Below are 25574 nucleotides of genomic sequence, written 5' to 3' on the forward strand. Positions count from 1 at the left end.
ACAGATATTTGTATATGATATTGTTCCAAAACAAGTGTTTTTCTCCATTTCAATCTATTCAGTGTTGATGTTGATACATGAAAGTTGCACGGGTAAAAATCAGGGACAAGGAGGAAACTGTGGTAAAATTTTTAAAAGTGTGACTACGCCCAAGTGACTTAGAAACCTACATTTTACTGTAAAATATATTATTGCAGTTTATACAGGATTTATTATGGAGAAACAAGACAAGAATTCCATCCTTAAGACTGCCTCTAGTCTTCCATTATGACCTCATTTTCAGGTCACTTTCCACAACGTGGTTAGGGAAGTTTATCTTTCATGAAAATCATCATGGTGGAGAGAAAAATTTAAAATAAACAAAAGTTAGAAGAAACGTCACTGCTCTTTTGTCCAATTCTTATGCCAAGGGTTGAGGCTTAAATGTGAAAAAGAGGGTCTGGATCTGAAATTGTGATAAAAAAAGTTTAATGTCTCTTTAGGCTCCTGGGGGATTTGGGGGTGGAGGGGGGAGAGAAATTGTAAGGAACTTGAAATGGTCTGTATACAAAGACTGATGAATTTCCATGCACAGATCAGAACAATTTTTGGAGGTAGGAGAAGTTAAAATTAATGAGCTATTAATATTTTCCATCATATTTTCATGAAAACTGGCATTTGAAGTTTTCCACACATAGTCCTAATGATTTAAAATTGTAAACCAGAAACAATGCTTTCAACTCTTCACCTTGTAAAGAGCTTCACTTATAAAAGGTTTATCTTTGAAGCATTTTCCTCAATAAAACTCTGAAGTGGTTCTGCTTTAGTCCCCTACTAATCCCAAGACTCCTCACTTTTCTTAAGCTGACTGACAGTCAAATTACACTGTTGAGTGCTCTGGCATTCCTTTTTGCCGCTAGAACTACCCCTTTCCCTTGAGCTAGCTCTCTTTGCCCAGATTGGCTGATTCAATTCTACAGAGTCCACTCCCATTTACTGAGATCCCTCTTTAAGCTCCAAAGGGCCCTTCATTCACACTTGCAGAGTTTATGGAAGCTCCATAGGGCTTAAGCTAAGCACCAGAGGAGCAACGGTTCTCTGCAGTTTCACACCATGCAAAGTCCAATGAAGATTTTTCTGCCTTGTTGAACCCTCCACAGGAGGAACAGATAATTAGTTTGTCATTAGTAACTCTCCTCTCTCTTGAGGGACTATCCAGTTGCAGTCAAAAGTTTACCCAATGCTTGTTATTTCTGGGATTTGCTTGCCATTGCACGTGTGACATGCCAGATTCCATTTTACCTGATAATGGATGAATTAGGGTCCACTGTAGACACCCGTTTATCCTCCAGTAACTGCCAGTGGATTAAATGGGTTCTCATTCACAGCTTCTATGTTTAGATACTAGGAGGCCTCTTTCTTTCTTGGCAATGTGGCAATTTGTGTTCTGAGGGAAAAAGTATTTGAGCTGGATTGCCAAAAGAGAAAATTATTCTCTTACGTAACAAGTACCGTCTGTGCATGCTGTAACTCTTGCTTTTTCTGCCTTAAAATCTGTTTTGTAAATCTGGATAAATAATTCGTTCTTCACATTGCCAATCGGATGTTGCCAACATCCATTTGACTGATCTTGGACTGATTCCATACGTTAGAGACAGCTTTCTTAAATACTTGGACATCAGCTCTTTATATATTGCTATGAAAAGAGCTATGAAATGCAGGGGTTTAAGTCTTGCTGGATACAGCAATGCTCTACCATGATCACTCTTGTTGCTGAAAAGACGTTCCAGATCACTGCCTTGTTTTGCTGACTCAAATTATATATCCTTTTTGATTTCACTCCCAGCACATACAAAACTGTGAAAATGGCATCTTTTTTGTTGCCTGGACAGCTAGAATGAACTGAGACCGAGCACACTCACCTCCAATGACTTGCCCTTACGTAGTACCTTTTGAATAAGTTCCAAAATATTTAGTTTGTTAATCACCAAAGCATCAAATACAGCATTCAACCCCTAAATAACCAAGAGAAAGAGAAAGAAGAACTCATTTATTAAAAGGGTATTTTAAAAATCCTACTTCTATAGTGAATCACTGTGCTTCTTAATTCTGATTCTGAACCTTTTACAAATGGATATAGTCAGTGCTCCAAGAAAAGGAAAGAACACTACAGGAGACCATGCCTCAGCAGTTGACAGGATGCCACATGCACCCCTGTGCATGGCCAGGCAGCCTCCTGGCCTATGCATGTGTAATGGGAGGCATAAGAACATTACCCACCTCCTCTCTGCCCTCCCCACCCTTTTTGCAGCCCAGGGTTGCAGTCATAGGGACTAGTGCAATAAAGTAGATTTTTAAAAGGCACCCATCCCTTACCTCTCTCTGTGGACCAGTGAAGCATCAAGCATATTTTGGCGGGATGGCTTCAAGTCACCTTTTTCTTTAAACGGTCACACAGGTTGCCAGAGCAATGGCTTAGACAGAGTTACAGAGGATCCAGGCAGGATTCTCACTGGAATTACACCAATGTAAGTGCCTGATCCTGCAAGGTACTGAAAACCTCTGGCAAAATTCTATAGATCTCTATAGAATCTGAGGGCATTCAGCCTTTGTTTCTCAGCACTTTGCCAGACAAAACCTTAAAATCAGGAGTAATTCAACTGAAGTTAATGGAGTTACACTGGTGAAAACAAGGTCAGAATCAGGTCCCATATATCCATCTGCTCCAGTAACCCTTTTATTCTGACATGCTATTTTCATGGCATATTCTATGTCAAATACATCCCACCCCCACCAAAAATGTTCAGTAATCTTTAACACTTATGCACGAGGGATATGTAGCTAGCATCCTAATATTATCTTTGGAGATGATCTAGTGTCTTAAGGGCTACAAGGAACTAGCAGAAGCACATTGCCAGGTGAGGGTAAGGGTTTCTACTCATTAAGAGGCAAAAAACAAATCAGCCTCTGTCAGCCACAGGAATCAGAGGGAAACTGGCATGAACCTCAGAGTGACTCCATGCAAGGAGGCCAGCTGGCAGTATACAGTGGTTGGCTTACCAAGGAAGAGAGGGAGGCAGGGATCCAGTTGGAAAGGGGCATTTCAACATGAGGCACTATTCATTTGTGTGTGGCTTCTATGGCTCTTCTTTACCCTTGTTTTTGCTCCCTTTGGTCTGTGCTTCTCTTACTGTGAAACCCTTATCCCTGAGCTTGAGGATGAATATTATCATCCTAACAATGCATCATCAACAAAGACAGACAGAAAATAAAAGCTGAGGCTGCTACTCAAACATTATTGTCATGCTACTCTGAGAAACAACCACAGCATACCTTAAGTTAGAGAGCTACTTCTGTGTCTCCCACACATGCTTTTGAAAGATAGACTATTTAAAAACAACTCTGCTTACGCTCCAGGATATGTTTTCTGTCACTTGTTTTCTTTATACTCAGAATAATATGAACAAGGTTCTTCATTCCTTAAGTATTCCTCTGTTCTACTACTCCATCCCTACCACTTCTAGCTGAAGCCATTCTCCAGCTGTAGAAATAAACCCCAATTCTGGCATCTCACCAGGCTACTGTTGAAGCGATAGGGTCATCACAAACAGGACGACCTCAGGTGAGTAAAAAGATACAGAAGCACATCAACTCAAACAAGAAGGCTCCTATTTAGATACGTGCTTAAAATAAGGAAGAGAATCAATAAAAGCGATAAGCAGAACAGCTACTTCTGACTAGGTAGTGTCAACTGTTTTTTTGTTTTTTTGTTTTTTAAAAAGGGGGATGTGGGGCATACGAAAACTTCTTTATCAGCCCTTTATCAGTCTTGTTCATTTAATCTATGAACAATCCCTTTGTAGATTTGCTGGCATCGTGGGCACAAGATGACAGTCAGACATGCAAGAACACAGGCATCTAATGAAGCACAGACTAAAACTGGCACTATAATGTCTACAAAGTAGGCAACTAGAGACTTCTATAGGTACATGCAAGCTGCTCACAGAGACACAAACAAGCACAAAAGGAATCACATTAGAAGCACTGGGCACAGAGCCTGGCTAGGTCAATGTTTAACATTCATAAGCCAATTTTCTTAGACTAATGCAGAAGCACAATCCAAGTTGTTTACAGATGTGGAGAAGATTTGCAGAAGCATGTGTGCAGTAGTAGCTTATGGACGCTCAGGACAGAATGTAGTGGTTATGAAGAGACCTTACCAGTACTGTAATTCCTTGTTCTTTGCACAGCATGGCTATTGCACCAAGAAGAACACTCGCCAGTACCCAGAGTGTAGAAAAATGGTTCCCTTCCTGATCTGTCAATGTAAAATAGGACATAAAAATGGTACATAAACCTAAATTCACACTAGAAATTTTACTTTATAAAACACAACACTGTTTATTTTCTCTCTCGTCTTCTCTCTCATGCCAAGCAAGAGATTTACCTTTAAAGACTAGAAGGCACCAATAGTAATATACTGACACTAGTCCCTTGGCAGTAGCTGTTTAGTGCACCATAGACACATTAGATATCTTCCTGTTTGGTAGACATTCTAGTCTCTCTAAGTCTGGCAGAGGCTCCACATAGGTTTCTACAACACTTTATCCTCAAAGATTACTCCCCACTCCGTAGACACAAGTTTATCATTCCTGGCATAGATGTGTTAATACTGGCCACTCTCCCAGGCTGCCAGAGAATAAGAAAGTAAAATTCCTCTTAATTATTATATGTGAGGTATCATCCATGTGAGTCATATTTTAACTGCTGCTTAATCTGAAAGATGCTCTGGGTTAAAAGCACCTGCAAGGCTGATTTGTTTAAGCAGTACATCAGAATATTCCATTAACTACTCATGAGGGAATTCTGCACCAAAAAATAAAAATTCTACACACAATATTTTAAAATTCTGCAAATTTTGTCAATGAAAAAATGTGGAGGTTCCAGCATGGCAGTGAAGAGCAAAGGCGACTGGCTGCATGGAGGTGGGAAGATCACACTGGAGGCCCGCCCCCCCCCCCACACACACAGACAAGGCGGTGAGGCTGCACCTGACCCAGAAGCCAGGAGCAGGCAGGCAGGTTCAGTCCAGCAGGATATAAGGGGTGCTGGAACAATTTGTATAGTGAAGGTGCGGAGAGCCATTGAACCAAACTGTAAACCCTCTATATGATGGCAACCACTTCAAGCCAGGGGGCGCAGCAGCATCCCCAGTTCCAGCACCTATGGTTGGGGCTCAGCAGGGGAGGGGTTTGGGTGCAGAGGGCTCTTTGGGGGGGACTCAGTGGGGTAGGAGTCTGGGTGCAAGGGGCTCACTGCGTGGGGGGTGGGAGTCATCAGGGTGGTGATTCGAGTGCTGGGACAGTCTGGGTGCAGGGAATGAGGCTTGATCGGGGGGTTGGGTATGAGGGAGTCTGGATGCACGGGGATTGGATGAACAGGGGAGCAGCTTCCCAAACAATGACCCCTCTCCTCGTGGCTGAGGAGTGATGGAGGCAGGAAGCAGGGAAGGGTTCGGAGTTTCCTGCAGCCAGGGGAGGTTTCTGGGGGTGGGTCTGACCTGGGCCCGGCTGCACCTTGTAGGGGATGAAGAAGTCCTGTCCTCCCCCACCCCAAGCCAAGCCGGGACTATCAGCTGAGCCTGGCACAAGGTAGGAGCCACCAGCCGGAGCATCCCCAGCAGCGATTTACCTCTCCACCAGTTGCTCCAAGGCACCCAAAACAACATGCCCATGCTGCTGGGGAGGGGTGTGTGACCGTGACGGCTCTTACAGCCTCGCTTTGCTTCCCCATCAGAAAGTCATTTTTCTGCATGGAAGCAAAGACATCTGCAGGGGACATGAATTCTATGTGCATGCAGTGGCACAGAATTCCCTAGGAGTTAACACTGTGACTGAATGTCACAGAACTCAGTAACTCCAGTGTTTAAGCGGAGGACCAGTAGTGCAGCAATTAAGGTCTGCAGTCAAGAAGCACAGATTATAGTAACATGAGAACTTCAAGGTCAGTGGGAGGATACAGAAGATTACCCGCAGATACTACTGCGGACAGGGGCCCTTAAAGGCAACATACTGCTTGACAGCTGATACTTTCAGGGCAACATAACAGGCATTTCCAATATCTACATCACAACATGCCCAACTGTTTCAAGACACTTATGCATTCGGTATGTTTGGACTTCAGAGAAGTACAGCTGATTTTGTATGACATAACCAAACACGTGATTGCTCATAACAATCCAGGGACATAGATTTTTGAGAGGACCTAGAACAAATTAATGTTTATGGCTTAACGTTCCACTGCCATATCCTGTCTTCAGAATATTTTTGTCCAGACAATTGGATCAGGCTTTATTTTTTGGGGGGAGGGGGGAAAGATGTTTTGGAGGTACTTGGGTTTTTTAAACACAGACACAGTTTTGTGACTGTTTTGGTGAAATTAATGTCAGAAGCAGTATGCTAGAATAGGATAGAAATTATCTTAAAATAATAAATAAGTAGTATAATATTTAGCACCTTTCATGCATGAGATACCCAAAGATCTTTAACAACACAAACCCTGGTAGTGCACTGACTGTGTAGGAAGAGAAACCTTATGTTATTAGCAAGAGCTCACACATACACACCCTTGAACATGGCACCATTTTCTTCTCCCTTCCAGTTTGGGAAGGGAGGGAGATGTAAGAGAGAGAATGGTGATCAGCATACCATGAGGTTACTGCATATGCTTTTTGAAAAGGGCAATGAGTTCTTTTATTTCCACCTGTTAGAGACTGGGCTGTGGACAGTCTAGCCTAGTGGCTAAAGCAAGAGTTAAGCCTACCAGTTAGAGCTGGGTCCAGGATGGGCAGAGTCCAGGAACAAGCAAAGGGTCAGTAACAGAGAGATAGGAGTCTAATGCCGGAGCTGGCAGGTCAACCAGAGTCATAAACCAGGGGCAGAGCCAAGGACCAGTACCAGAGAGGCAGGAGCAGAAGAGGAACCGTGGCTGCAACAAAGCAGGAGCAAGGATGGAACAAGGGCAAGCGCACCTGCCAGGTTGATACGCACTGAGCAGCCGGAGAGCTGATGTTGCTAGGTTCAAAAGCCAGCCAGCTGCCGTTCCTGACCAATCAGATGTGCGATCAATCAGGTAGCCTGCTGTAGGCCAGCTTTGCTTATTGGAGTGCCAGAAGCCTGACTCCTGCAAGCTTTGATTGCTGACAATATCCCCCTACCCTCACCCCCTGGGTGTAACTCCTGGGGTCCTCAAGGCCTGTTCTTTTCAATCAGGCGTAATGAAAAGCGTGCAGGTCAGGGTCGTGGATATGTTCCCCCGATTCCCATCTGAGCCATATCCCTCCCAGTCAATTAAGTACTGGAGCCTTCATCAGTGACAGTCCAAAATTTCCCACACTGTGTATTCTTCCTACTCTTGAATGGTTATCGGTAGTGTGGGGCAGTGAAAGGGATTTGCAGTATGTAGTTTTAACGGGGAGATATGGAATATGGGACAGTCCTTGAAAGGATTCCAATAGCTGTAGCCTGAAGGTTACTAGATTAATCTGTTCCATAATCTAAAAGGGCCCCCCAAGTACTGTTACAAATCATACCTGATAGGACACGCACACAACTGCTGCAAATTACACCTGGTAGGACACGCACACAAATGATACGAATTACACCTGGTAGGTCACGCATAGTTCAAATCTAGGCTGAGGCACATAAAGTCCACAACTGAAGAGCTCCCAAAAAACACCAAGTTTATTACGCTCGAGCGTGGTGCCCCCCTGCTAGCCAGGAGGGGACCCCGAATACAGATTATACAAAGGTTATATACCTCCTAGCAAAGCATGTTGCCCTTGTGCATCAGAAACCTTAGCCAATAAACGAACCCTTTTCTTATCTACCATCTATCCCTGCTTGGTGCATTCCTCGTGCTAAACTAGTATGTTAATTACACAGCATGGTCCTAAAGCGATGCATCAGTAACTTTTATTATCAGGGTGGAAGGCCTCACATCAAAGGCCAGGAGATAGGGAGTTAGAGACAAAGAACAGATACCGGGAGTCAAGGCAGGCTGGAGACAAGGAGGAGGATTTTCACAGGAATGCAGTATCTAAGGAACACTCCTCCTGGTGCATGATGTGGTTGCTTTTAGACAATGGTGGGCCCCAAACCAAAATGGAGTCACATGTGCTAACTTTTCCTTAACAGTACTGGTGCTCCAGCTTCATAGATTGGCGAGTAGATTTAAGGTTCTGGGCAGACAGCCAGACCTCATGCCACACTGAGAAGCTGGGGGCTGGCTGACAGTGCGGACTGGCATATAGTTGGAAGGCTGCCTTAGCTTCTTCTGACCAGCGTTTAAGCTTTTGGTGCACCTGATGGATGCAAACAGTAAGGTCAGAAATGGCAGGCACTGGGGACTTGGTGAGGATCTTGGGGGGAAGCGAAGGTGCAATCTAGGCTTAGCAAAAGAAGGGGGACAGTTGGGTGGAGACACGAATGGCACTGTTGTAGGTGAATTCTCTGTGAAAGATAAGTGATGGTAATTAAGAAAGCAGTGTAGGTGCTGCTCCAGAAACCGACTGATCTGTTCTCTCTGGCTGTTGGTTTTTGTGTGGTAAGCAGTCAAGGTATAGGTGTTAATTCTTGGAAGGCGCAGGAATTCCTGCCAAAAATGAGAAACAAACTGGGATTCCGAATCAGAAACTGTGTTGTTGGTAACCTACAAAGGCAAAAGACATTTTCTTCAAAAAGCCATCGTCTCTCGGGCGGTGTAGAAGCCTCAAATGTGGTATAAAATGCAGCATCTTCATAAGATCCACTACCACTAGGGTTGTACTGTGTCCTTAGAAGGGCAGCAGTTCCACAAGAAAGTCCAGGGCTGAGATGGGGTGGGCAAGGGCTGCAGAAGACACAGTGGTCTGACACAAGGATTCTTCGTCCAGGCACAGAGATCACAAGACCTCACATAAGTTGCTACAGAAGCATGCCGGGCTGGCCACCATAAGCTTCTAGACACCAAGTCCTGGGTCTTGAACTGGCCAAAGTGGTCTACCAGAGGAGCATCACGGCAGAGTCTTAGGACATGGAGCCTGGGTGTCCCCTCGGGCACATAGATGCGCTCCTTGTGGTAGAGGATCCCATTGTGGTGTGTGAATGCCAAGTCAGACTGGTATTTTCTAGGGCCCAATGGATTTGAACTGCAAACGATTTATTGGACAATAGGGACCAGATGAAGAGAACTGGATTGCTAGCACCATACTCCACAATAAAATCTGAAGGTCTGAGGATCATGGATGGGGTTTCCATGCCAGGCTCATAACACTTGTCCTTTCTAGATAATGTGCGAACCTTCCCATTCCTTGTTCTGGTAGCGACCATGAAATCAAAGGGTAGAGAAGAGAGAGATCACCAGGCCTGCTGTTGGTTCAAGGGCTGACCTGTCTTTAGGAATTCCAAGTTCTTATGATCAGTAAGAACGTGGACTGAGAATTTAGCACCTTCCAGGAGATGACACCACTCCTCAAAAGCCACTTTAATTTTCAATAACTCTGTATAAAACATTATAATTCTGCACTGGTGGAGTAAATCTGCATGAATGGAAGGCACAAGGATGAAGCTAGCCATCAGCCAACAGAGAACTGGTCCCAGTGCAAAGTATAAAGCATCTGCCTCCACGGCAAATGGTCTGGTTGGGTTTAGGTGATCAAGATGGGAGCTGAGACGAATCTCTACTTTAGGTGATCAAATACAGTCTGTAGGTCTGTAGACAAACAAACAATGCTCCTTAACATGGAAGTTGGGGATATGGGCGCCCACACCAGAGAACCCCTTGATAAATCTCCTATAGAAATTGGCAAAGCCCAGAAAGCGTTGTACTCTACAGACTTCTTTTAGCACTGCCCAGTCTGTGATGGCTGCCTCCTTACATGGCTCCATAGCCAATGCATTATGGGAGATGACATAGTCCAGAAACTGCACTGTGTTCTGGTCAAACTGGCATTTTTCCAGCTTGGCATACAGATGGTTCAGGCAAAGCTTTTTCAAGACACTTCATATGTGCTGGTCATGACGTACCTGATCCTCCAAAAAATATATATATATATATATAGATAGATAGATATATATAGGAATATCATCAAGGTAAATGACGAACTGATCTAGTTTGTCCCAGAAGATGTCATGAATAAAATGCTGGAAGGTCGCTGGGGGATGCACAGGCCAACTGGCATGACAAGGTGCTAGAAGTGGCCATACTGAGTGCAGAAGGCAGTCTTCCATTCATCTCCCTCTCACACACATATCAGGTTCTAGGACCCACACAGATCTAGCTTCATAAAAAGTCAAGCAGAGCACAGATGATGGTCTAGGAGCTCATGAATAGCAGTTCCGAATGGTCACCTTATGAGTGCCCAGTAATCAATGCAGGGCTGCAAGAACCCATCCTCCTTCTTAACAAAGGATTGGAGTCCCTGCCTGGAATGTGGATGGTTGGATGAACTCCTTCTGCAGGTTCTCCTGCAGATATGTGCAAAGAGCTTGCATTTCCAGTTCAGAAAGGGCATATATACAGTGGAAGGGAATCTCAGCTCTGGACTGGAGGTTGATAGACAGTCATACCTCCAGTGAGGGGGCAGGGCATCCATGTTTCCTTTGTTGAATACATCAGGTGAGGTCATAATATTTGAGCAGTATCTTGACAGCGGCAGACTTGTCTGTGGCAGGTGTGTTTCACTGCTGTGAGCCTGCTTATGCAGAGCAGGGATTCCCCAGCTCATGGCACAAGCTGCAGAGAGTACTAGTCCTCTTACTGACTTCTGGGAGACAGGGTTGTGGGCAATACTGCAAGCAGAAACATATCCCTTTCTGTCAGTGGATGTTGGGGTCATGTGCAGGTACCTAGGGCAGACCGAGATGACCACAGAGCAGGGGCCCAAATTAACTCACACTAGAGGGTTTCCCGATGCCTATGGAGAGAAACAACTGTTAGGAGAATGGTTTGGCGAATTACGTGGCCCAAGGACAGGAGCAAAGCATCAATGGTTTCCACAAGATCCGGAAAGTTCTTGCACAATATTCAGAATATTAGGGATGCATTTGGCCTAGTATGTACCCAATTGAAGGGTTATTCCAGTCCAGCATGGAAATATATATAGGAAACTGAACTACTCTGCTTACTTGAGAGTAAAGGATGATCTTATGATTAAGGCTTGGCTAGGACTCAGGATATTAAGTTCAAAGCTCCCAGCTCTGCAACAGACTCCCAGTGTGACCCTTGATCTCTGTGTGCCTTGATTTCCTATCTGTAAAATGGGAGTAGTAATACTTCCTTTCTCCCACCCTTTGTCCAGATTTCCGCTTTAGATTAAGATCTTTGGGACAGGGGCTGTCTCCTTCTACACATAGATAGAACATCTCACATAAAATGGCCCAAACCCTGGGCCCTCCAGGTGCTACTGTAATATGACGAATATGAAACAAATACAAAATTAAAAGCCTCATTATAAAGGATTGTAGCCAGTTTTCAAAGATAATTTCATGTTTGAGTATCTACCACTACAAAGAAAGTTTTCAAGTTGATAGCCACAATGGGACAAGATTCTTTTCCTCCATCCTTCTATCGTCATCACATACATATGAGAGAAAATTTCCACATGAAGAAAGATAAAGCTCATGTTTCCCCTGATCATGGATGCATGCTCCTATTGTGTTGTAATGCCAGAGGCCAACAGAAAACGAGCTCAAGTTTCCAGCTCGAATTGCCAAAGTCCCATATAGATGCTAACATCACACCTATTTTACATTTGTTGTTGCTTTTTTTTTTTTGCTCTCTTATATACACAAGAAGCAGAGACTACTTCTTGGGCACACCTTGATTCTCAGAAGCCAGAATCATCTCAGGTATAACCTTGTTACGTACAAGCACTCCTAGATATTGAAAGTGCTCAGCATGAAAAGAAAAAAAAAGTTCCTTGCCTTTATAAATGCAACTCCAGTCCCTTTATTTCCTCTTGCTCTCTCAAAAGGACAGTACTGTACTGTAAGATACAAGTCTGTAATATTATAAGACTTTGAGTAAACTTCAAGGAGAGAGACTTTCAATTAAATATATATTTTCTTGGGTCAATTTTTATTCTTCATGCAGAAGTGTCAGTAGCGGAGTAGGCTGGAAAAACAGATCGAGAATAAAGGCACTTAGCAATGCCAGCAATTAACTGTTGAACAGAGCTCTGAAAATGTAGAGCACTGTACAGTATAAAGCGCTAATTATTATAAGATACTCACACACCAACAGAAGCAATCAATTTAATGAAGCACATTCCCTTAACATTGCATTGCTTCCCACTAAGATGATCTTCTGTCAGAAAAGGAAACCAATCTTTGGTTGGCCCCGTACCTAGTTGAAAGCAGTACACCATATTGTGAGTGGGCACAGTGCCACACTAACAGATGGGTACGATTGTGCATTAAATTCCTGTTCAAAAAGCTTGAAATCTATCCAGTGTTTTGTACTTACACATAAAGAGATCTTAACACTGCCCCTCCTTAGAACAAGAATAAGGGTGAGTGTCCAAGTGACTGACTGACCAACCCACATGAGCTGGAGAAAAAAAAAAAATCTTCTCTCCTGGAAGTTTTCTAGTCTTTTTGTATTGCACAAATATTCAGAATATGTATGATCAGAGCCTAAACATTCTTTTCATTCAGATTGCTGTGGTGGGTGAACACTTCTAAGTAATTCTGCATACTGCACACTGTGGAATTAATTGAGCGTAGGCTTTTCTAGTCATGCTAATTTTTTGTTCCTGTGTTCTCCAAGTGCCATTCTACCTCTGTCACATATCTACCAGCATCAGCAAACTGGCAGACAAGTCTCATATAGGGTCTTACTGCATACACAAAGTTGTCTTTATTTGATTTGGTACAGAGTGATTGCAAGGAAATACAGCATACACATAAATGCAGGTCTGGAAGGGACCTCAAGAGGTCATCTACTCATCTCCCAAACAGAGACAGGATTAAGTATACCTAGACGATCCCGGACAGGAGTTTGTCTAACTTGTCACTGGAGGCTTTTAAGAACCTTTCCTGACATATATGTAGAAAGAGAAGGAAACAGAAAATACAAGATGGTGTCTGCACTATTCATTGTGAGAGTGATTGTGTAGAATTTCCTGATTAAGCTCAGTTTAGTTGGCATAGTCACAAGCTACACAAACATTTAGAAGTGAACAGCAACCATTAAAAATCATTTAAGTAGCCAATAGACTATCTTAGAGAAGTATTATAACAAAGTTGTTCTTCCACAGCACTCACAGAGCCAATAAATAGGGCCTTAGCCCCACCCAAATTTCTGGCAGAGGCACATTAAGATGCTTCAGCCAAATTTTCAATGCTCTGTACACATGTATAACTTCATAATCAGACATTAATGTATTCTTTTATAAACCTGTTAAATAGGGCCCCGAGATATTTTCTCAAAACAAAGTATCTGTACCACCAAATTACTTTCAGATCAAATACCATAGCAGAGCTCGCTTGGAAGAGTGTCTCTGAAAGGTCTCTGCATGTTAAAATAATACAGGTGCTGTGAACTAAAGCCTATGGGCCAAATTCAGTACACCTTAAACACGTTATAAGCTGGCTGAAACCTTGTCCTAAGTGGAGTTAAAACCTTGAGATTGGAGGGTGCATTTGCACCCAGCAATTAACAGAACTGTGATGATATATTAATCACAAACCTGCACCTAAGTAAAAAGGGTTATTTGAACCTGCCCAGGAGTCCTGGATTGTGTGAACACAGAGGGTTTTGCCGAGTATTGTTTTGCGTAAGGGGAGAGTGTATGTGAGAGAGAAGGCAAAACAGGACCAGAGAGAGAGCGCGCGCACCTGAAGAAATCCAAGGTGAAGCCTGTAAGTATGGTATGATCCCCAAGAGTAGTAGTCGTCTAGGTAAGGGTACTGACTGACAATAACCTTGGGCCTGTAGGCTAAGAAACTTCTCCTTTTGCCTTTGGCTCCTACTGCATTCAGAGAAGCAGGGTCTGTTTATTTACAAGGCATGTACCAAGGCTGCATTTAAAAAAAAAAAAACTCCATCAACTTTCTCCCCCAAACGGAACATTTCCTGGGCTCTGAACCTTAGTTAACTGCTTGGGTCAAAAGGGCACAATGCACAAATGCACAAGCACTTCCACTGAATTCAGAGGGACTAGTCATGTAAGTAAAATGAGCAGGACTTGGCTGTATATTAAAATACAAGTAAGGCTTATAAAGTTCATTCCTGTGTAAACAATCCCAGCATAATGTCGACAGGCAAGCCAAAAAGATTAAAAAAGGAAAGTTAGCCTGTCAAGTTATACCCTGAGATATAGCTGTTTAAACTGATTTATTCCTTTATGTTCATAAAAAATAAGCCTTGTTACAAAACAAATCTTTTACATAAAATGTGTGTCTAATGTACAACAGGAGTCAGGTATAGAGTTTCTCTCATTTCCTCTAGTGGCATGTTCCTGCTAAAACAGATCTTCTGTATTTCCAGATAATTTAAACAGCAGTAAAAATAGCTCAGGTCAACTTGATGGTTTAGTTTACTGTACTTTACAGAGGCTGTGAATAAAATAATAAATTACACAAAAGAGGCAAACATAATGCTTACTTTCTCTAAAGGCTTTACAGTAGCCAAGGAAAGACAACAAAAAGAACAGGGCACACAGCAGGTCTGCTCTGCCAACAATCCCTGCAACCTTTGAAAAAAGAAAAAGAAAAAAGGATTTACTTTGTTTTTGTTTATTATCAAAAATATTTTTTAAAGAAAATGTGAGGAAACGTAGAAGTATAATTCACTGAAAATATGAAATGGACATATAATTGTGTGTCACTTTTTCATTTCTGTAAATTGTTTTAATAAACTTTATAAGACCAAGGGCATTTTCCCTGATTTTGGAGGAATATTTGTTGGCAGAAGAAGCCAGTAGATGGCTTGGCTTTTACTCACTGAAAATTTGCTATTTTAAAAAAAGGATTGTGGGCATGATCCAAAGTCTATTCAAGTAAATGAAAAGACGGCCATGGATCAGGCCGTATATTTGTGTAATTCTTGGACCCTAGCAAACTACAGCTGCGGCACCTCAAACCAGAAATTTAAAGAATCTCAGCTTTCAGAAAAGTACATTTCAAGCTCTGTGAAGACAGCCTTTGACCTGTAAGCCAAAGGGAACCAACTGTTCATGCTAACAAGAACAAGCTGAGCTCCACTTATTACAGCTGAAGGGAGAGGGTGGAAGAGGACCTAAAGATCTTCCCCCAATCTCTATACACATTTTTTATATCATCTGAATCAGTTACATGTGGGGTGCCTTCCAAAGAATCACCTGGTCTCACTACCAGTTCTGCTATGTTGCGGGGAGAACCCCACGCAGGGGGTTTGCACCTGTAGATCCGTATCCAAAGCCCTGGAGTCCTTCCAGTGACTTCAGCAGGTTTGGCTCAAGGTTTGGCTCAAGTCTTTAGAGTGCTGGAGCCCAACTTTGCTGGAGCCTCTGTGCACAGATCTTTGGAAATGGGATTGGACCCACCAGTTCTTCTCCTCCCCAACCCCTCATTTAGGGAGGGGACTCAAGAACTACAGAGGCTACTCAGGCTATGCTGCTGCTCTGCCATTTTTTCGAAGAGCAGAAAAAGGTGAATTCCTCCCCCACTTGCCTCACTGCAGTTCTCTAGTCTTCTCTTGGGCAAGGCACGGGGTTCAGACTCTGGAGCAAGCCTGTGCTACTCTGACATGAGTAAACTGCATCACTTAAATAGAATTTTTGAGAGCTGAAAGGTCTAGTGGTTTGAGTGCTGGACCGGAAAACTGATCCAAAGCTCGCTGAAGTCAATGGAAAGATCCCCCGATTTCAAACGAGCTTTTAATTCAGGTCTTACGGGGAAGAAACTGCTGAATTCTAATTCCAGATGGAAAAAAACCCTGTGTGGCTTTGGACAAGCCACTTAACCTCTGCCTCAGTTTCTCTATCTGTAAATTAAGGATACTAATACTTCTCTACCTCATAAGGGTGTCTGAGGATTAACTCAATGGTTGTAATGCGCTTTGAAGGTGAAAGTCAAAGTGCTGTTCTGTTTCAGGAACTGTTATCAGCTAATGACATAAAATAATCAATTCTAGAAATAAATGTCAATGTGTTACAGCAAAGGGCCTGGTGCTCTAATACCTGCTGTCTCATTGACTTCAACAGCACTCCTTGTGTGAGGCAGAGGTGCAGGATCAGACCCATAGCCTCTGGTCTCAAGGCAACACACAGTTTTAATTTTACGATCAAACTAGCTATCAAAGTTCCATGCAATAGGTAATATTTTATCACTTACATTTGAACAGGAAGAACACACACATTTTTTGTTTTTTTAAAAAGACAAAATTATACAGCAGTAGTACTTACCTGCTATTCAGAAAAATCGTACTGAGATAACAAATTTTATCTTCAGACATTACCAAGACTAAACTTTTCAATATCCATTTTACATATGAAAGCTTTTAGATTCCTTGTTTTTGAACATACCAAAAATCAAAACAGAAAACTGACAAACTCTTCACAGTTATTATATGTCAAAACATGCCATCCAATTTTAGAGACAGGTTGTCATGATTTCAAAGCAACTGAGTTTTCAGCCTCATGGGAGGTGCTGTTTGAAGGGTGAGAAATGCATGCGTGTGTGTGCTGGAAGCACACAATGTCTTGATTGTTACAATTAAAAATATTCAGTGTAAAAGATTTACAATTCATTGTTTAGCAGATTAAGTGCATCTGTGCACCATCTGATCTTAGAAAAGGAGTGTTTATTTTCATCATGCTAGGTTCTTCTTTCCAAAATATAAACAAATTTTATAGTTCCCAATCCTGCAAGCTCATTACACAAAGAGACCCCCCTGAGCCCATGCAGATTAGCTTGCAGAATTGGGGCCTTAGTATCATTTAGAGCCCAATTTAAACAAATATATGCAATACTTTATATCATCAAGGACTAGGTGGTAGTTCTATTGTTCAGTCTGCACTGAGATTTCACAGATTCCCAGGTGCACAGAAGCTGCGCTCTCCACCACCTTTTTGCCCCACATCTGGTCTTTGGGACAGCCAGGAGCAGTTTTCACCCTCATGTAACTTTACACTGGTAGCCATGGTTCTTTAGATTGTCTAAATGCAAAATGCTCTGGTCATACCCCTTACTGAGTATGGGGGACAGGAAAACCTGATGTAGAGCTTTGTACCTAAGGATTCCCCCGCACAACAGCAATTCCCCAGCAGGCTGTTTAATACAGTTGTCCCTTTCTTCTTCACCATCAGCATTGTGGAAAAGGGATGGAACAGGGCCAAGGATCTGGCTCAAGGTGGTGGAGTAAATCCCTGTGCTATGTACCAAACTTAAGAGCACTTACTTTTAGGGAAGAGCCTGAATGTTAGAATTAAAACTTTTTAGTAATTTACAATGGAGAAGCAGTTAAAATGACTCTTGTTGGATTATGAATATTCCAGTTTTTAATTAAAATATTCCCATTGATAGAGAATCCAACACAACTCTTGGTAAAATTGTTCCGATGGTTATTGACCCTCACTGTTAAAAATGTGCACCTTAGATCAGTCTGAATTTATCTAGCTTCAACTTTCAGCCACTGGACTTTGTTATTCTTTTTTCTGCTAGATTAAAGAGCCCACTATCAAATTTTTGTTCTGTATTTTTATTGCAGACTAATCAAGTCAGTCCCTTAATCTTCTCTTTGTTAAACTAAATAGATTTAGCTCCTTGCTTCTATCACTATATGACTTGTTTTCCATTCCTTTAATCACTAGCATGGCTCTCTTCTGAACCCTCTCCAATCTATCAACATCTTTTTTGAACTGCAAACACCAGAACTGGACACTGTTTCCAGCAGTTGCTGCACCAGTGCCAACTACAGAGACCATATAACCTCCCTACTCCTAGTTGAGATTCCAGTTTAGTAAAAGCAAAAAAAAGAAATTAACAGTGATTAAGCCATTGCATACAGTTTATTCACGCCTCTCCTCTACTGTTCATGAGATAGCATGCCCAACAATGTATTCTTTATCCACTAACTAAAGATGGATGACCTGAAACAGAATGTATCTATTGCACTTTACTTGCGCTGAAGGATCACTAACTTGTGAGCATATTAACCATATTATTATATAACTCTCAATGTAATACATGCAAAGCTGTAATAATAGATACTCTATGTAGTAATGACAGATACAGTATGTAACTTATAGGAGTGTTCCATGATTAGAGTTGGTCATGAATTTTGCAGATATAAAACATTATACAAAGATCTAAGTATTAGGTACTTACACATTCAGTATGCACTGGATGCACAGCAAACAGTGAAGCAGCTAGAAGAGATGCTTTTGGAGCAAGGTTTAGCCTTCTTCCTTTACTGCTGTATTGCAGCCCACCCAATAATATTGAGAAGACATCAACCATTAATACAGAGATAGCACAATGCAGTATTATATTGATGACGTGAAAACCCACTGGGTGAAAGCCTCCAGCAAAAAGGTAATTCATTCTACATAAAAACAAAAACATTGAGATTAAGAGTCAGAGGAGAGCTTGGAGACACACAAAGAAAAACTAAACACTCCTGAAGAAAGAGAAGTAGCCTCTGCATGAGAAGCTTAATATTAAAAGTACATTTTAAATAATATCTAACACACCCACCTTACCATGGTTCTATCTCCAAGCATCCCTGTAGGCTCCTAGCCTAAGGCTACCAAGCCCTGATCCTTGCCCAGACAGAGGATTTCCCTATGGAATAGCACCCATACCCTCACACCAGTCCCAATTTGCAGCAGTCACCCTTTAATGCACCACCACTACCTTTACAACATCCCAAATGGGAAACACAGCAACTGTGGCTGCTTCTCAGCTGGTGCCATAACTTTAAAGTTGCATGACCGAGTAGTGCTCTGGGATGCAACCTTGCGTAAAATTAGAAAGTTGGAGAGTCCTGCAGAAAAGCAGAGATAGTGTATGCACATGAATGTTCCTGGGGGTGCGAGCAGGAAGGATGGTGTAAGGTGAGAGTGTTCTTTCAGATTAAACCTTAAAATAAATGTTTAAAAAAAAAAAGCCCACACCATTCACACACTGAGGTTCTAACTGACTTGCACAGACACTAAAGATCCCATGACACTTTCAGTTTACCCAAAAAAAAAAAAGATGTCGCAGGATCCTTGGCCAAAACTTTTCCAGTGCGCATGGCCTACTCACTGCTGGGTTTTCACTCTCCACCCCAGTGGTGGCTGCATTTCAGTTGTGCTCCACACATACAGTTAAGTGATGTACCTTGGGATTTTGCACAATGAAAAGGCATAACATAAATAATTATTATTTAAAGGGTGTATGTGGAAGCAGCATTCTTTCACGGACAAGGAATGGGAGTGCAGGTGGAAAGGGGTCAGGAAAGTAGGCTGGAGAGGTATGTGAAGAGGGAATTCGTACTGGTCAGGCTGTTTGGATAAAGGTTCAGTGTAGGAGCTTATTCTGGGTAGCAAAGCTTGAATGGGAAAAAGTGTACCACAATTTTCTGTATAATATAAGCAATACGCTAAAATCATACAGAAACTTAATTTAGATAAATACGCTAAAATCATACAGAAACTTAATTTAGATAATGGATATCACCTAGTACGTCTAGCCAACCTGCATCTGGCTTAAGTGGAGTTCATTATGATGATCTAACCTGTTATAAATGTGTAATACACATAAAAGCAAAGTCTTAAGGGAGCTAGGGAAGGCCAATTTCTTACTTGAGGAAACAGCATTTTACTGGCTACCTCCACGTGCTCCTCTACGGTTTCAGATTTTTCAATACTTGTGTGTAAGTTTTCTGTTTAAATTAACCAGGGTGTTATTGGAGTCAGAATGAGCCTCAAAGGCCGTAAGAGGAAAGGAATCATTTTATAACGTATGTTTTATGCAATATATGGAAGCCTGTAATAGGCATTTCAAACACCCAGACATTTACATTATTTGTATTACAGTGGTGCCTAGATTGGACTGAGATTGGACCCCATAGTGCTAAGCGTACAAACACATGGTCACAGCCCTTCCTTGACCATGCAGGGGAGGAAAGGGAAGTAAGGCCCCATGCAGACCCTGCTCTCACTATTACAGCTGGAGTCACAAATTGAGCAGAGGAATACTTGCCCAATACTCCCTGCTGAGAGCAAGTGGGTGGGGAGGAGTCCTGACTCAGCCCCCTTTACTCACCGGGGGTAGTGGCTGGCCAGGCTCACAGCACGCAGTTCCATGACAAGGGTGAAGTTACTTACTTCTTTCCCAGGCAAATGGATGGAACTCGACAATATACGTTACAAAGATACGTTAATACATAGCAGGAAAGTATATTAAAACTGTGTGTTCTGGGGCGGGCAGGGGGGAAATAGTTAAAAAACAACTGTCAAGCTGAGGTTAGGATAGATGGGCAGAGATCAAAATGTAACCGAACCCCAGGAAAATGAGAACAGAGCCCATTTTTGTTTAGTTTTAGACTTCTTATCTGACTGCATTTTAGCACCTAGATTAGAAGCTACTATTATTGAGGTTCTATATATAATTAAGATAGATTGATAAACACACAGAGCTGGGCACATTGATTAAAAACTAAAACAAAGCTATACATCAATCAAGATGTATACAGTTCAGTCTACTTCCACCAAAGGATTCTGGTGACATGAATAGATTTCTCTAGCTACATTCTTACTGTTAAATATTACAGCACCTCTTGCCATAGGAAAAAGAAGGGAAGAAAAAACAGAACGAAAGGGAGAAGATCATAGAAGGGTCTTCAGACCTTAAACTGAGAATTTGTGGAAGCTGCTCAGACATTACAGTGATTAAAGAGAATTACAGAATCTGAGGTGGGGATACTTGTCTTGATATGTTAAACATGACTCTGGAGTAAATTTAAGTAGGAGGTATTATATAATTTATATTAATTATATAAACAATTATGATTCCACTTTTATTCCTACTGGGCAGAATTTACCCTTATGCATAGCACCAACACAAGGTCTATGCATCAATTAAATCCCTTGTGCTGGCCCTCTGCATAACGGTGAATTTCACCCTTTGGTTCCGAACCTGCAACAAGCTGTGAGACGTGGGAGTTCACCAGCATGGAGCTTATTGCACGATCAGGTCTTTGGAGCTAAGCAAGGTAGTAGCTGTACTGCAAATAAGCTGTAGCAGAAGTTTTACTTCCTCAAAGTCTCTTGTTTTCCAAAACAAAAAAGTCAGTTAACAAAATAAACCCCCAAACCTAGTACTCTGGGCACGACACCAGGTCTCACCTGAAAGTCAGGACAGTAAGTGGTCGATATGATTTGTGGCTGGTATTGCTGCTGAGTTTGCCACCCCAAAAGTCATGATGCCACAGGTCACCAAGTGGAGTTTCTGCTCTGAGGTCCTGAAAGACCACACGTTTAGCACCAACATTAACAACATTTCAGTTTAGTTAGAGCAGCTGGAAAGAGAACAGTTACATACAAAGCAAACTGGCACCACCATGACCATATTTTATAGACAACATTTTCTATCAAGTCTTTTAGTGACTGGCTACTGAAACCTGATTGATAGTTCCAAGTCTTTTCAATACCCTCTTGTATTCCTTTAATTATTGTGGACTAGATGCTCAGATGGCATAGATCAGCATATTTTTCCTGAATTTCAATAGAGCTCTGCTAAGTTCCACCAGTTGATGTTCTGACCCAATAGCTCTAGTGTAAAATATATCTTTATACCATCTTTATTTTTGTAAAATATCTTATTTTAGAGCAAGGATCTTTGGAGATAGGAACACAAGCTGTTGCAAATTGCCATTTTGCCACTAGCAACAGTAGGAGAACCATTAATGAAAGCACTAAAGATAGCTCTTCTTGAAATCCTGTTGGGTGGCTTCCTTAACTTCCACATAACACCACTCCACTAGCGCGCTTTGTTTCTGACATATTAAACCTATCAGCAAGTTCCTCTATGTACTGCTCTACACAGAAATGAATAGTAGTAGTTAGGAAAGGAATTTCTTAGGTACCATCATGAAAGAAAAATAAAATCACAATTTTTAAAAACTACAAAATGGAAGTGTACAGTTTGCTTAATCTCATAACTGAGATAATAAAGAAGTAATTTAGATTATTTCAACTCTAAATGGTGCCATAGGCGAGACTACGTGAAAATCTGAAGAACACAGATGGACATAAAGGCAGCTCCCCCCCCAGCTCCTTTTTTTTTTTTAAAACACATATTAGATACTCATCTACACAGCCTCAGAGAAATTTCTGTGGAGTAGCACAGCATGCTTCATATTCATCAATAATTGAAACTGCTGCACTGAGAAGGCCACCTTACTTCCACCGAGCTGCCATACCTCTCCTCCACACACATACAGCGTGCCAAATTCTGCTCTGATTTATGTTAGTGCAACCTCATGGGGTATAAATGAAAGCAAAATGTGCCCTTAGTTTGATCCAAAACCATGAGGGCACCTAAGAGTGAGATATCACTACCAAAAGAATAACTTCAATAGGAGAACTGGTACCATGGGTGCAATCAATTATAGCTTATCTTATTTCCCATTCAACTAACACAGTAGTAAAAAACCAAACCAAACAAGCCAAAAAGCCCAAAACTCTGTACCACCACCATTACCACATGAAGCCAAGTACAGTACTTTCTAAAGGATTACTAAACAATAAGTAGGTCCATGTCTAGCACTGAATTCAGCAGGGATGTATAGATTGCAACTCCATTGCATTTCTATATCTGAAAGAAAAGACGGTCGTGTGATTAAGTCACTGGACAGGGACTGTAGAGACCTGAGTTCAATTCTCAGCTCTGTTATAGACTTCCTCCATGATTCGCTGTAAGCCACTTAAGCCTGATTTTCCATTCCATCGCAATTGTTTGCTATTCACTTGTCAGTATATAGAACATGCAAAGCTATCAGAAAGTTGAATATATTTCTTAAAATATAAAGCATTACAATTTGAATACAATCTTGACATAAAAGAGATGGTATCAACAACACGAGGTAAAAAATATATTTGTTGTGTGCTAACAGAGATTTTTAACCACCATGGGAAACACTACTCAACATCATTATCTTCAGAAAACAGAACGCAAACTATAAAACAGTCCTGCATGGTCTCTAAGTGCTCCAGTTAGGAAACAGTTTGCACAGTTTAATCAGAGTTTATTTTTTGTCTTCAGTAGGAAACAAGCAGGCAAAGCAAAATATCCAGAAATATCTTGTGATTCAATTTCACTTACTTATGACCTGAATTCTCCAGAGCTCAGAACTGGTGAACTTGATCACCGAGCACTGGAAGTTTGGAGAAAGCTAAACTCAACTAAAATAGTCTCTTCACCTTCACGGGATTACACTAAAAAAAACCTGTTTGCTTTTCCTTAACTGTAAGGACTTTGCATCTATTTGAAAAGTTATGAATGATTTCCTCCACTGAAATAGAAAGTGGATACCTAGGGAATCCCTAAATATTTGATTAGCAGCAGCCTATGCACAGTAGAGTGCAGTACTTGAAGAAGGGTCAGTTCTTCTACATAATGGCTTACGGAAAAGATGCATTGTGTCTGAAATTCCTGCTAACCCAACGATTTGTTTTGCCAATAAATAAATAAAGACAAATCATTGTTGTGCACCAGTAAAAATGTGTTTTTAAATGACAAGGAAGCATCTGGAAAACAGCCCTGAACACCAGTAAAATCCAATAACTGAATGCGCCACAACACAGTAGGCATGGGGCCAACTAACAACGGATCTTTCATTAAAAAAGGAAAGTGGGGGGAGGGCTAGCAAGTTAACAAAAAAGGATCACAGCGTGGTACCTAAGAAAACATTGGCAAAGCAAGGCTCAGTAGATCCACAGAATGCCTTCATCAGCTGTATTTCACATGAAAATAAAATATGGCATGCAGTACCTTGCTTAATAAAACCAGTCTTTATTATGGTACAGTACTTTCACTCCCCACCAATTCATAACCTTTCATCTCCCCATTTTTGGTACTGATTTAATATTTCTACATATTTATCCTGCCCCTTATTTAAAAGGTCCAGTGGCATCAAAATCCCATTCAATTTCTAAAGGAACATGTCAAGATTTAGATAGGGAAATAAATTAAACCTCCATATTTTCAAATGAAGGCTGAATAAGTAAGAATGAGGTTATTTAAGCAATTGATTTAGTTTCTTCTCCTTGCCTGCAGCCAGAATTTTAGCAGCTTTTTCATTTGCGTGCATGTTGGTAAACTGAAACAATAACATTTGTCAGGTAAAAATGTGGAAAGAAGTGGAGGAAGATTACAAGTGTGGAAATTGCACTGAAACAAACTACATCTACATTGCCTTGGATTAAATGTCAGTTTAAGAAAATGAAATTGCATCATTATCCTTCAAATAAAATTTGCAGAACCAGATTTTCCCAGGAGATGTGTCATTTTACAAATACAATACATTCTATAATCTCTGTATGTATTTACACTTCCCCCAACATTTTTCTAGCTTAGGATACGGCTGACTTACTCAAGCACACTACACATTTATTTAAGCAACAATAATTCAGTAGGATGCTGAAAGACAAATTGCAGCAGGCTACCTCTATACTTTCTGTTGTGAAAAAAAATACTGTAGATTATATTTTTTCCAGAAGGTTTTTTGGCCACCACTATAGTATTGTTCTCTTCATTCTTTTGGTGTCAAGAGAGTAGAGTGCATGGGGAGAGACACTTTCTGTATCTATTCTTTTTTTTTTTTGCTTCTATGTGCCTCTCTAACCACCTCTACCACTCATACCTCCTAGATCGGACTAGGACCACTGGAATAAGGCCAGGCACCCTTGGAAATTGTTCAATGTCCCCTTGGGAGGCATCTCAGGAACTCAGGACACTCAGTATCTTGCAGGATCACACCTTAAACCATCTATTTTAGGATTTAAACCATCTATTTAAACCCTTAAACCATCTACTTTCGGATGGTTTAAAATCAAGTAGCTTGAAAACTGGCTAAGGGATGTAAGCAACGATTGGCTAAAAATTTTTCAAAAAGTACAAGATTCGCAGTGCATTAAAGACTTTTTAAAAAAGCAAATACTTTCTTAATATTATTTTCTACTCAAACAATTGCTGTAGCTGCCACAGGAATGTTACAAGAGAGATGGTCCACGAGACACTCTCTCCGTTAGGCTGTGGTTTACCTTATGAAAAAACCTTGAGAACCCTTGCTGAGTGAAACTCACCGTCAGCCCATCCTGCAAACACTTCTGCACAAGAGTAACCTTATCACCCACTGGAGGCAATGGAAAGTCTCACACTGACTTCAGTGGGGCTTCTTAGGACTGGGTCCTAAGGACCATAATCTGAATTCACTGAAGTCTATGGTAAAAATCCCAGGACCAGATCCACAAAGGGATTTAGGTGCTTAACTACCATTTTGAGAGCTTAAGTTCTACCTTATAGTTACCAGTGAGATCCTCAAAACCCCACTCATCTGCTGCCTAACCCTGGAGGTGCTGAAAT

The 25574-nt window shown here is 41.5% G+C and overlaps 1 protein-coding gene across 3 annotated transcripts in view; it reads right to left on the reverse strand.

Annotated features, from left to right (window-relative positions):
* The window catches only part of TMTC4 (transmembrane O-mannosyltransferase targeting cadherins 4), a 57774-nt gene that overhangs the window by 27519 nt on the left and 4681 nt on the right, over window positions 1–25574 (reverse strand). For all 3 annotated transcript variants that reach the window (XM_048854385.2, XM_048854376.2, XM_048854367.2), the window contains 5 exons: window positions 21335–21450; window positions 18330–18546; window positions 14626–14713; window positions 4200–4297; window positions 1902–1994 (listed from right to left, as the gene is read on the reverse strand). In XM_048854385.2, the coding sequence (XP_048710342.2) occupies window positions 1902–1994; window positions 4200–4297; window positions 14626–14713; window positions 18330–18546; window positions 21335–21450 (612 nt within the window). The remainder of the gene's footprint in view (window positions 1–1901; window positions 1995–4199; window positions 4298–14625; window positions 14714–18329; window positions 18547–21334; window positions 21451–25574) is intronic.

Source organism: Caretta caretta, chromosome 1 (assembly GCF_965140235.1).
Source record: "Caretta caretta isolate rCarCar2 chromosome 1, rCarCar1.hap1, whole genome shotgun sequence".
Lineage (NCBI taxonomy): Eukaryota > Metazoa > Chordata > Testudines > Cheloniidae > Caretta > Caretta caretta.